General features: G+C 47.0%; 1 protein-coding gene across 1 annotated transcript in view; it reads right to left on the reverse strand.

The window, feature by feature from the left end:
- Positions 1 to 10922: 10922 nt before the first annotated feature.
- Positions 10923 to 13233, reverse strand: part of LOC145417120 (uncharacterized) — a 66553-nt gene continuing 64242 nt past the window's right edge. The window contains exons 10-11 of the mRNA XM_080285902.1: positions 11459 to 11605; positions 10923 to 11013 (exon numbers count right to left, since the gene is read on the reverse strand). Coding sequence (XP_080142028.1) covers positions 10923 to 11013; positions 11459 to 11605 — 238 coding nt within the window. The remainder of the gene's footprint in view (positions 11014 to 11458; positions 11606 to 13233) is intronic.

Consider the following 13233-nt stretch of genomic DNA (forward strand, 5'->3'; position numbering starts at 1 on the left):
TAAATATATGGTTAACTGCAATAGTCTCTATTAACACGAAATTAGCAAGAGTAAATTTATCTAAGTCAGCCCTGATAAAATGAAAATACACTGGGTAATGCTCAGTTAATGCAAGATAAATTATTACAGATACAAAATATTATTAATAAGGGCTGACACTCAAAACATATGAATCACAAAAACCCTACTAGGCCTAAGAATTAACACCTTACGCTACACAGTACAAGAAAAAATGTAATAACACTCATACTCAAATTACACAGCTGCTAGATGGTTGGAGACTTCCTGAGCACTCACAATAATAACAACTGTACAGGGGAGGACAGAGATGTGAGCAAAATGAGGAGTAGATCTAAGTGGCAATAATGCAGAGACTGAGCTCATTATATAGGGGCCGGCAGAGCTTGATACAACTTGTAAGAAGGACGCGCAAATGAAGCCATGGGGACAAAGAGTTGACAATCCTGCTCTGAACAACAGAAAGAACGACTTACTCTACTATAACGGTAGAAGGGGGAACTGAGGTAGAACACGCTCGTGATCAAACATGCAGCATACTGTACGTCAGAATTACACAAAGGATGATGAAATCATAGGCTATGTAACACCTCCCCACAAAGAAAAAAATTTACAAAGGAAATTTCTTATTACTCTAAAACAATCTGTCTAAAGTCTAGATAAGCAATCTGCAATAACATTTTCTTTCCCCTTGACATGTTGTATGTCTAATGAATACTCCTGAAGAAGTAGACTCCATCTTGTCAATCTCTGATTTTTATCTTTAAACTTACTAAGGAATTTCAGTGGGTTATGATCGGTATAAATGACTATGGGGTCAAAACCAGAACACAAATAAAATGAAAAATGCTGTAAACCCAAAATCAAGGTCAAAAGCTCTTTCTCAATAGTTGAGTAGTTCTTTTGAGGTGGAGTGAACTTCTTACTGTAATAAGATACAGGGTGTTCAATACCCTGATCATCCTCTTGCAGCAAAACAGCCCCAGCTCCTGTTTCACTTGCGTCAACAGCCATCTTAAAAGGCTTAGCAAAATTTGGAGTAGCGAGCACTGGCTGACTTAATAGGATAGCTTTAAGTTTGCTGAAAGAGGATTCACAGTTATCGGTCCAGACAAATTTAACTCCCTTTTTCAGTAGGTCTGTAAGTGGTGATACAAGAATTGAAAAGTTAAGAACAAATCTCCTGTAATAACCTACCATTCCCAAAAATCTTTGTAGCTCTTTCCTACTTTTAGGTCTGGGAAGATCACTTATAACCTGAACCTTAGCTCCTGGTGGTGCAACATGTCCATCACCAATTACGTACCCAAGGTACTGAACTTTAGCTTGACCAAACTCACACTTTGATAAATTAGCTACAAGATTAGCCTGAACCAAACGCTCAAGAAATTTACTGACATGGCATAGGTGATCTTTCCAGTTGTCACTGAAGATTAATACATCATCAATATAAACAACACACCCTGCCAAACCCTCTGTTACAACATTCATGAGCTTCTGAAAATTGGCTGGTGCATTCTTCATACCATATGGCATTACAGAACATGCAAAAGTCTTTCCTAGTGTTACAAAACATGAGATCTCCCTAGCACGTTCAGTCATAGGTACTTGCCAGTATCCCTTTAACAAATCAAACTTACTTATGTACCTAGCCTTTCCAATCTTGTCTATGCAATCTTCCACGCGAGGGAGAGGGTAAGTGTCTGTTTTCGTTATCTGATTAACACGTCTGTAGTCGATGCAAAGCCGCTGTGACCCACCTGGCTTAGGGACTAGAGTGACAGGAGAACTCCACTCGCTCTGACAGGGCTCAATCATCTTGTGGTCCAACAGGTAGCCAAGCTCCTTCTCGATGAGAGGAACTTTCAGTGGGTTCACACGGTAAGGAGGCAGTTTAATTGGCTTTGCGTCTCCAACATCGACATCATGCATCAACACAGTGGTTCTTCCTGGAGTGGCACGGAACTCTTGCGGGTACTCCTGCAGTAATGCCAAAAACTCCTGCCTTTCCTCGGGAGGTAGATGAGAAAGCTTAGTCTGGAGATCATTCATGATATCAGGATTCTTCCCCAAACTATCACTCAGGCTCATACTGCATGGGAGAACTTCACTTGCAGACTCGGTTGGAACAGCTACAGTGCAGACTGGGTTATTTTCGTCCCGCCTGTGATATAACTTTAGCATGTTGATGTGACAAAGTTGCTTGTTCTTTCTACGATCTGGTGTGGCGATGACATAGCTGACATCACTGAGTTTCTTCTCCACGAAATAAGGACCACTAAACTTGGCTTGAAGAGGTTGCCCATGCACTGGTAGCAGAATCAAAACCTGATCTCCTGGCTGAAAGTGGCGTAACCTGGACTTCTTATCATACCAAGTTTTCATCTTCTCCTGAGCAGCTCCTAAATTCTCTCTCGCCAGCTGTAAAGCAGTGGACAGCCATTCTTTGAACTTCATTACATACTCCAGCAGGTTGACGTCATCTTCCTCCGACAGCCAGAATTCCATGAGTAGCTTAAGGGGTCCTCTTACTTCATGGCCAAACAGTAGTTCAAAAGGTTAGAAGCCCAGTGATTCATTTGGAGATTCTCTTGCGGCAAATACAACGAATGGAAGACCTTTATCCCAGTCTTTCTGATGTTCCAAACAGTATTTCTTGAGCATCGATTTGAGTGTTTGATGATATCTCTCCAACGCTCCTTGGGTCTGGGGATGGTAAGCTGAAGACGTGATCTGGGTTATGCCCAACTCTTTCAGAGACTGCTTGAAAACATTTGACATGAAATTACTTCCCCGGTCTGACTGTACCTCCTTGGGCAGACCAAACTTTGTGAAGAACCCTAGCATTTCCTTAACCACGTTCTTTGCTGAGATATTTCTAAGTGGAATGGCTTCAGGATAACGAGTAGCCATATCAATCAGGGTCAACACATAAGAAAATCCTGAAGAAGTCTTAGGAAGAGGGCCCACAATATCCACCAACACACGGGTGAATGGCGCCTCAAAAGGAGGAATGGGAACTAGAGGTGCAACCTTTTCGGTCTGATTACACTTCCCCACAACTTGACAGGTGTGACAAGACTTACAATACCAGGAAACATCTCTGAAGATACCTGGCCAGTAGAAGTGTTTCAAAATGCGTGCCACAGTCTTCCTCACTCCAAGGTGTCCTGCCAAACTGGAATCATGAGCCACTCTAATGATATCCTGCCTACAAACACGAGGGATGACAATTTGATGTACAACCACCCACTCACAGTCGGCTGATGCTGTTGGGGGTCTCCACTTCCTCATAAGTACTCCTGACTTTATATAATAACAAGCAGAAGCACCAGCTGACTCTTCCTCACTGCAAGCAGAGTTAGCTAGACCTTTCAACTCAGGGTCAGCAACCTGCAACTCAACCAACTCTTGACGAGACAAATTATCAACACTATGGGGTACTGCCTCATCTGGTGAGTGGTCCAAATTAGCAAGAAAAGTGTCAGCTAGGATAACATCATCATCATCATTATCCTCTAAGTCACCAGTAACTTTAGACTTAGCCCTAGTGACAGCACATGCAGGGAACACATCAGGGACATCACAATCCTGGGCCGCAGCCACCGGCTCACTAGACAACTGAGGAGCTGGACACACTTGACTTCCACCAATATCATTTCCAAGTAAGAAAGTTACACCTGACATTGGGAGTGTCTCAACCAACCCAACCATAACGGAACCATTAACAAAACCAGACTCTAAATTCACTCTGCACAGAGGGACAGAGAAGTAATTATTCCCTACACCTTGTAAGATTACAGTTTCATCAGAGGAATTAACATTAGAGCCTAGAACACTGGTCAGCATAAGGGATTGGCAAGCACCTGTATCACGATATATTTTAACCGATTTCCTGTCATTACTGTCCAGAGGACTGACAAAACCATCAGACAGGAAATTAGCACACGAACTCTTGAGAGTGTCACCCATGTTACTGCTCAAAAGAGGAGCTTCATCATGAGAATTTAATTTACCCCTCAAAGCAGGTTCAGTTAACTCGGTTAAAGAATTCTGGGAACTCTCAAGGGTGGACACTAGACCAATTGACTGAATATTTAAAGACTCCTTTTTGTTCACATCACGCTGTCTCCTGAAACATTTCTCCGTAGTATGACCAAGCTTACTACAATAAGTACATTTACTTTTCTGAAATCTAGAGGTGAAGCTGGTATTTACTTCCTGAGAAACATCATCTTTATTCTCTTTCCTGTTACCTGTACTCTGAGTAGAGGCAACGTACTTACTCTCAGCTTTCCTTTTTTCTCTAGAATATCTCTTGTGAGTGAGAATATATTCATCAGGTAAAACTGCAGCATCAGACAAATTATCTATTCTTTTCTCATCAAGATATAGGCTTACATCTTTACTAATACACCTTTTGAAATCCTCCATCAAAATCATCTGCTTAAATTTGTCAAAATTAGAATCCACATTCTTAGAATTTAACCACTGCTCTAACAGATCTTCTTTGATTTTTGCATACTCAACATGGGATTGCTTATCTTGCTTATAAGTTGTCCTAAATTTTACTCTATAGGCTTCAGGAACAAGCTCATAGGCCTTAAGAATCAAGCACTTAACTACACCATAATTATCACATTGATCCTGAGGCAAAGATGCATAAGTTACTTGAGCTTTACCGGTGAGAACAGTTTGAAGGAGTACTGGCCAATAGTTTTTGGGCCAATTAAAACCTGTAGCTACCCTCTCAAACAACTGAAAATACTTTGTTAAATCAGATTCATTAAAAGGAGGGACAAGTTTAACATTTTTAGCCACATCAAAATCATCAGAGCTAGATGATCCAGTTCCACCTTGTTTCATGCGATACTCATGGTCTGCCTGAATCCTAGCAAGTTCAACTTGTGCCTCAGCCTCCTTAGCACGGGCCTCCTGCAGGGCTAGCTGTAACTTAGCTAATTCAATCTGCATTTGCTCATTTGGAGGAGTTACATTAAACAAGCTTTCATTAATCATGTCAACAATTTGATCTTCAGAATGATGAGAGCGAACAGCAATTCCCAATTGTTGAGCAACAAGCTTAAGTTCAATTACAGGTTCTCTCTTCAAGCTTAAGTTCATTCTTTGTTCTGTTTTCTACATCACACACTGTTTGCACATTTGACAAAAAATCTTTGGCTTCATCAAGTGTAGTAATAGTAGACATCATGAATAAATCACAGTCGCAAAATATCAAGCAATATCCGTATGATAATATCCTGAATATCCTGATATGAGGTCGCCAAATTTATGTTACGGAACAGAGAAAGATAATGTACACTTTAAGTGAGAATACTAAAAATCACTAGTCCCGTAAAGTTCCAGGTTCAAAACAAAAGAGTTAGGTAAAATTACAAGTTAAAGTTTAATGCTCAAACTAACAACAAAACATTCAGGACTCATAAGGATAATGTAATGGCAAAAAACAGGTTAAATATATGGTTAACTGCAATAGTCTCTATTAACACGAAATTAGCAAGAGTAAATTTATCTAAGTCAGCCCTGATAAAATGAAAATACACTGGGTAATGCTCAGTTAATGCAAGATAAAATATTACAGATACAAAATATTATTAATAAGGGCTGACACTCAAAACATATGAATCACAAAAACCCTACTAGGCCTAAGAATTAACACCTTACGCTACACAGTACAAGAAAAAATGTAATAACACTCATACTCAAATTACACAGCTGCTAGATGGTTGGAGGCTTCCTGAGCACTCACAATAATAACAACTGTACAGGGGAGGACAGAGATGTGAGCAAAATGAGGAGTAGATCTAAGTGGCAATAATGCAGAGACTGAGCTCATTATATAGGGGCCGGCAGACCTTGATACAACTTGTAAGAAGAACGCGCAAATGAAGCCATGGGGACAAAGAGTTGACAATCCTGCTCTGAACAACAGAAAGAACGACTTACTCTACTATAACGGTAGAAGGGGGGACTGAGGTAGAACACGCTCGTGATCAAACATGCAGCATACTGTACGTTAGAATTACACAAAGGATGATGAAATCATAGGCTATGTAAGAATATATATATATATATATATATATATATATATATATATATATATATATATATATATAAGGATTTGAGTATACTCGTACATTGCCGTCTATGTCACGTGTTTGGGTATATTGAGATATACTTGACTGTCTTTGTCCTATACTCGAGACCTAGTGCACCTGGTGTATCCTGTGAACCATACCTGTGACACTGTGTGGAAATTACTCTATGTCAGGAAAGGTAGAATACTGTGTAAAAGCCAAGCTGCTGAACTAGGTGGAAGGATTTATTGTAAGAGCTAACCTTCTGAGATTATTTAGTTATTGTAAATTCCGTAGTTTTGCTCATAGATTGTGTGTGTTTAGTTGTCTGTTGTTAATATGTACGTGTGCCTTTTGATTAGTTGAGTTTGGATTTTCCTTCCTTGTCTGTGACTGACCCGGCCGAGAACAAAGAACCCAAGGTTGCATCGTCCCTGTGCCTGAGAAGTCAGGACTCAAAATATGCTGCATAACACTGGTGGGTAGTGGTAGTTCTTGACCCAGCGGTGGAACAGAAAGGAACGGAAAATTCGCAAACATGGCGGCCAAACCGCACGTGCAACTTTTCAAGTTCGATTCCGAACTTTATGACATACACACGTATATATCTATATCAAAGCTATACTAGATATAAGTTTTGAAAATGACCGAGAGAAGACAGCCGTTACACACCCCCACCTCGGAAAAGTTGTTTCAAGTATAGCCACCAAAATAGTCCTGGAGTTGAAATGGAACCAATTACAACAAATCGTGACCCAAGCTGTCACACCCTTGTTACGGAAAGTCATCGCCTTCTCCTAGCTGGACGCACTCACATACGATGGGAACCTAGACGACACTCTCATTCAAACCCGACGTCTCATCGCCACCGCCTACCAAGAGGCAGATATACAAACCCGGGACCAACATGTATTCCATACCCTGCTAAGAATACTCCCCAGCATCGTCGGGGAACACTTTACCATATACGACCCGACTGGGGGATATCGACAGGGACATCCAGTTGATGAGGCGCCAACTTGCCGCCCACACCACCCCCCAACAAATAGGAGCGGTAAGCAGAATTCCAACCCACAAACCACCGCCCACCAAGCCTCAGACGCCCCCCCCCCAAGCCGCTGCCCCCGGAACCTCCAGCCCTACCAAGAGCCATCCCCATCAAAAAGCACCCCACTCACAGGGAGATGTCCCACCTCATCTCCATCAACCCCTGCGAATTCACCGCGTGCAGACACCATTGCCCCATATACGACATTCGGAAGCAGCTGAAAGCTGCCAGGCATAGGGCAGCAAACTGGGGGCACCGCAAGGTGTCGGCCATTAAGGATGACCCACCAGATGAACCATACCCCCCCTATCGATGTCCCCCGACGCTGAAGAGGCAGAAATAGGCGGCGAGGGAGAGGGCGCCTCATCCCAACTGGATTTTTAGGACCGCCACCACACCTCCCCACGGTGACTGGAGCCACCTTGCACAAATATCGCCCCCCAGTCTTAGATAAGGTCAGGCTGAATGGGGTGAAAGCTCAACTGCTGCATGATGTGGAAGCAGCCAGGTCTTGCTTATACCATCACTCCTACTCCTGTCATGCCAAAGCCTTCGGCCCTCTCCTCCCCACCTTGGCCAACCTCGTAGACGCTGGGGACGGCCTCCTGCCTATCGATGGGGAGACATGGGCCCTCTGTGTCCAAACACACCAGAAAGCAACTGCCCAACATCAGTTCATTATATGTGACTCCACTTGCCGTGCCTATGACGGTTACCTGGGATTGGATCTGTCACAAAAACTCCAGGCCAACATCGATTGTCACGGTAGGAGGTTGCACTTCAGCAAACCACCAGCTCCACCCACACAACCTCTCTGCAGGTGCCACACCACGACACTGCCACCCCCACCGGACACCCCTGACCCCCCCTGCTCCCTCCCCTTTCCCCGCCCAACCCCACCCCAATCCTCCCGCCTTGTCCCCCACCTTCCCTGCATCGCCTCCACTGTCATCATCCCCCTCCCACCACGAGGCCTAGCTACCGTTGCACCAACCCACCGGAACCGACGTAGTATTCTCCCCGACTTCCGCAGCAGGCACCACCACCTCCTGCATCCTGTCCCCCACCTTCCTCCCTCTCCACCTCTCGGCAGTCCGCGTGGCTAATCTGTCCACATTACCCCCCACCATCCCTAAGGGCCTAGTAATGGGTGAGATAGAAGAAGCCGAGCCATGCAAAGCCCCCCCCCCCACTTCCCCGGCCTTGCCCTCTCTCCCAACCATCTCTCCCCCCAACAAATGAACGATCTGAGATGCCTCCTCCTGGACTTTCAGGACATCCTCTCGTCGGGACCCACAAACATCAGCCACACCACCCTCGTGTCCCATGAGATACACATGACTGGTCCCCCCATCCGGCAACCCTCACGCCGGAAAAATCCCACGCAATGGAAGAAGACCAGCAGGTCCAGGACATGTTGAATGCCAACATTATATCACCCTCAACCAGCCCGTGGTCCTCCCCCATCGTCCTCGTAAAGAAGAAGGACGGGACGCTTGGCTTTGCGTGGACTACCATCACCTTAATGATGTCACCATCAAGGACACCACCCCCTTACTCAGAATCGACGACTCTCTGAACTCTGTGTATGGGTCATCCTGGTTCTCTACCCTGGACCTACAGTCAGGATACTGGCAGGTCCCCGGCCATCCCGAGGACCGAGGAAAGACCGCCTTCCCCACCAGCAACAGGAAGCACTACAAATTTAATGTCCTCCCCTTTGGCCTCTGCAACGCCCCCACCACACTTTCCCAGCTGATGGAGGCCATACTCAGCGGCCTCACCTGGGAGATCTGCCTCGCCTACCTGGATGATGTCATCATCTTTAGCATGACCTAGGCTGACCACCTCCACTGCCTACACCAGGTCTTCTCCAGGATACGCCAAGCCAGACTCAAACTCTGCCCACCTAAGTGCGTCTTGACCCAAAGATCGATCTCCTTCCTGGGGCATGTCATATCTAGGAAAGGCATCGCTCCCGATCCTGGGAAACTCAGGGCCATAAATGAACTCCCCCTGCCCCGGAATGTACATGAGATTCACGCATTCATAGGCCTCGCCTCCTACTACCAGCTCTTTGTGAAAGGATTCGCGATCATTGCCAAGCTGCTGCACGACCTCACCAAAAAGGAGGAGCTTTTCACATGGACAGAAGATCGCCTCCAGGCCTTCCGGACTCTCAAAGACAATTAATCACAGCCCCTGCAGTGGCATTCCACGATTTTACTATCCTCTTCTGCTTGTACACTGACGTCCCACTTCTGGCTATCGGTGCTGTTCTAGTTCAAGATCAATATGGCAAGGAGCACATCATTGCCTGTGCCAGCTGTACTCTCAACCAAGCAGAACGCAACTGCATGGCTACGAAACGGGAGTGCCTCGGCATCATCTGGGTGCTCGAGTATTTCCACACTTACCTGGTGGAAACTCACATTACCATCATCACGGATCATCAGTCCCTTCAATGGCTACGCCAGTCCAACACCAAGAATGCACAGATGATCCACTGGAGAGAGACCTTTGAAGAATACAACTTTGACATCACATACCGACCTGGCAAACTCCACATGAATGCTGATGCCCTCTCCAGACTCCCTGTGAATGCCACACAGGCTGCACCCACCCTCATGGAGCGCTAGCACACCTGGGATCGCCCCGATTGGATGCCAGCCCATCTCTTCTCCAAGTTGCAACAGCACGGCGACCTCTTATACACCCACTCTGGCCACATCGCCCTCGACCCTGACACTGCCCTGGACACCCTCACACATCCACATTGATAACGGGATACACCTCAGTGTGAAGAAATTACTCCAGGTCTTTAACGACACTTGCTGGTCCCCACACCCCTCCAAACTTGTGCAACAAGTCGTGCAAGTCTGTCGAGTGTGCCCCATAGGAAAAGATACCACCTGCATGCCAGGCCCCTCTGGCCACCTCGTAGCCAACAAACCATGGCAGCTGCTATCCATTGATGTTGTCAGCCCCCCTCCCACCTACATCAGGCTACCGATACATAATTATGTTCGTGGACACGAGGTGCCCCTCTCCTCACCTTTCTCTCCGGGAGGGTGGGATCTGCTCCCCTACAGGTACCCCACCAGAGACCAGACCGGGCAAGACGTCCCCGAGGCCAGGTGTCCTGTCCCTGCAGCCCCGTCCTCCCCAGGTGCTGCCAGACTCTGCTGGAGTGAGAGGCCACGGTCCAGCCCTGATGGCCTCCTCCCGCAGACGAGACCACAGCCCCAGGAGCCAGCGGGCCTCCTCTAATTCCTGCTGCAGCCGCCAGGCCTCTCACAGCAAAGGTGTCTGCAGTTCTTCCCTGATGGCTGCCCCTGCCATATGTGACAATGGCCCAGACAGGGCGCCCCTCCCCGCAGCCGGCCCTAGGCCCGGGCCTCCCCAGATCTGCCCCCAGGACCCCAACGACGACAAGGGGCCAGCGCTGAGCAGCGTTCCTCTTGGCCCTCTTCAGCCCTAGCCCAGAGAGCCCCACCTCCTGCAGGGCCTCTACAGCAAGGGAGCCGCCCACCATGCCACCCACCAACTCCTGCAGGACTCATGGCAACCCCACAGGTGACTGACCCCTGTACTACACTCCAGACGGCCCAACCCCAACACCTAGCCACCACCTGAGGCTCCCGGCATAGGGCCTCCTGCCACCCATGCCCCGTGCACTCCTCTCCGCCAATATCGTGAGTAAGAGACTCTAAGGTTGTGTGTCCCCCTCCCGTGTTTGTGAGCCCCCCTTCTCTACCTCAGTGCACGCTCCCTGTGTTCCCCCCAGTGTTTACTCCCCCGTGCTTAATTCCCATCGCCACTAACTCAAGAGTTGCCATAGATCGCCAGCTAGTTCAACAAGGAAATCGGGCTACTCATGCAGAGACCACAGAAATCGCATATCTTTAAAAATCTCTCCCGTGATATTTAGTCATATACCGTACGTAAGTTCTTCATGATATTATTCTTTAGTAGTTATACTAATTTCCTAGATATGCTTTAATGCGGTAAATGCAGGAAAACGTTACTATGGCCGCCGTGAAAGCACACCGGGTGTGACAGCATTCATCACATATTTACAAGTCTAGCTGCACATTTTGTTTGAAACCCATACAATTTAGCTTTCTAAAAGAACAATGCTTCATCTCCAAAATGCTGAAGAATATCTACAAAGTTTTTCATATGAAAATTGTACAATGTTTAAAGCCGAAATCGTGCAGAGACGAGACCGCTGGCCGAATTCTGACGATGCCGAGGGGTCCAAGATACTGTACATAAACTCAAAACAACACACCAGGGCTGCGTTTCAACAGCTGGAGTGCCACGGAACGTGACGGCGCTTTCGAGAGCGAAAGTGTAGGGGGTGAAGGGGGGGCTGTCGCGGCCTCCGTCGCGGTTGGAACTATTTGGAGAGGTGGGTCTCTCTGGCGACATCTGACAGCTGTAAATGGTTTAGATCACAGTCGTGTAAAGGATAACAGAACTCTCAATGCCAGGGTATTATTCTGTGTAATTTGGGAGAGTGAACGGATTTTGAATACTAACATGTCATAAATGAAAAGATTTGTTACAATACCCTCTTCATTTCAATTAAGTATTGATTTTCGGCTTAATGAAAGTAAAGGCTATGCGGATCTAAAGAGTACGGACTGAGGGTTTGTTTTCATTCATTTCCGCGAAAATCATACTTCCATGAAGTACCTCCTCACCTCTGTACATTGGTCATATCTTCCAAAGTCGTCTTATTCCATTGTAGTCTTACTCTGCTGTGTTCATTTCGTCTTCAAAATCGGAGGAAATTACAAGATGAAGCAGTTGTGGCGAAGGCAGGATTCGTTATTGTTATGCTGGGTGTTTTTAGTCCGACCTCTCGTCCTAAGAACACCAGCAACTGAGCGGGGTCCTCTTTCCGGACCGGAAGTAAAGCACCCACAAAGGAACAGGACCTAAAAACCAGGCAGTACACTTTAACACATCTATTGTCTTAATTCCTACACTGTTACAATATAAAACAGAGAGGTACTGGATATGCTTTGGACAGGGACACAGAGTTAGCCTTTAACCCTTTAACCGCGGGTGTCATTCCAGAATGACATCGACAAAACTGGACCAAACCGCGGGTGTCATTCTGGAATGTTCGTGAATATTTTGAACACCGCGCGTTTTTCCTGTGCGCAAATTGTCTCCTGCAAGAGTAGCTGTCGAGTTCTTTCACGCCAGCCATCCCACACCTCCCTCCTCCCACCCCGAGGGGGCCCCCCCCCATCCCTGCCCTGACACGCATCAGTCAGTATCTGTCCAGCTCTGTGCGTGATAATGGCGCTCCGTCCCGACTCATCGTCGTTCGCTTCCTCCTCACAAATGATTAGTGCTAGTGTGCCTTCGACCTCTACACCGAGGAAGGAACTGCCGACGGTTGAGCACTCCAGAAATTAGAACAGAGCTGGACAAAACTGTAAGTACAACTCTGGATTGTGGCAGTGAGAGTGATACACTTACAGCAAGTAGTGATGATTTTGCAGTGATTGGTGGTGAACCCTTTAGCATTGACAGTGACAGTGATGAAAGTGAGCGTGTAGTTTCCCCCCCACCACCCCCAACTTACTCTGGGAAAGGGAAGGCGCCTATGGGGAAAATTGGTGTTGCACGTGGGAAGGGAGTGAAGCGCAGACTTACGTCTCCTACACCAGGCCCTAGTAAGCATTTCCCATCACTTTCCCGTTCCCCTAGCCCTATTGCCCTCACATCATCTTCATCTTCTGCCGTGCCCTCTCCTCAGTCCACATCATCTGAGGAATATGAATTCCCAGAGCCTGCACAGCGAGGGAAGGCAGGCTGTGCAGGCTGTGCAGGCAGGGTAAGCAGGGCAGGCCGGCCTAGAACAAAGGGGATGCATGGCAGTTGGAGGGCAAAGCTGGGTGATAAGTGAGGTGATAAGCGGGGAAGAAAGGGTCAAATTTCACCACGCACCAGGTCAGTAACCCCCCCGCCTGCCCCCCGCTCAGCTCCCTCACCCTCGCCACCCCCCCACTCACCACCCCCGCACTCACCCCCCTCCCGCTCGCCTCC

The sequence above is a fragment of the Coenobita brevimanus genome, chromosome 109 (genome assembly GCF_032717465.1).
Source record: "Coenobita brevimanus isolate Jiangsu-jjx chromosome 109, ASM3271746v2, whole genome shotgun sequence".
Classification (NCBI taxonomy): Eukaryota; Metazoa; Arthropoda; class Malacostraca; order Decapoda; family Coenobitidae; genus Coenobita; species Coenobita brevimanus.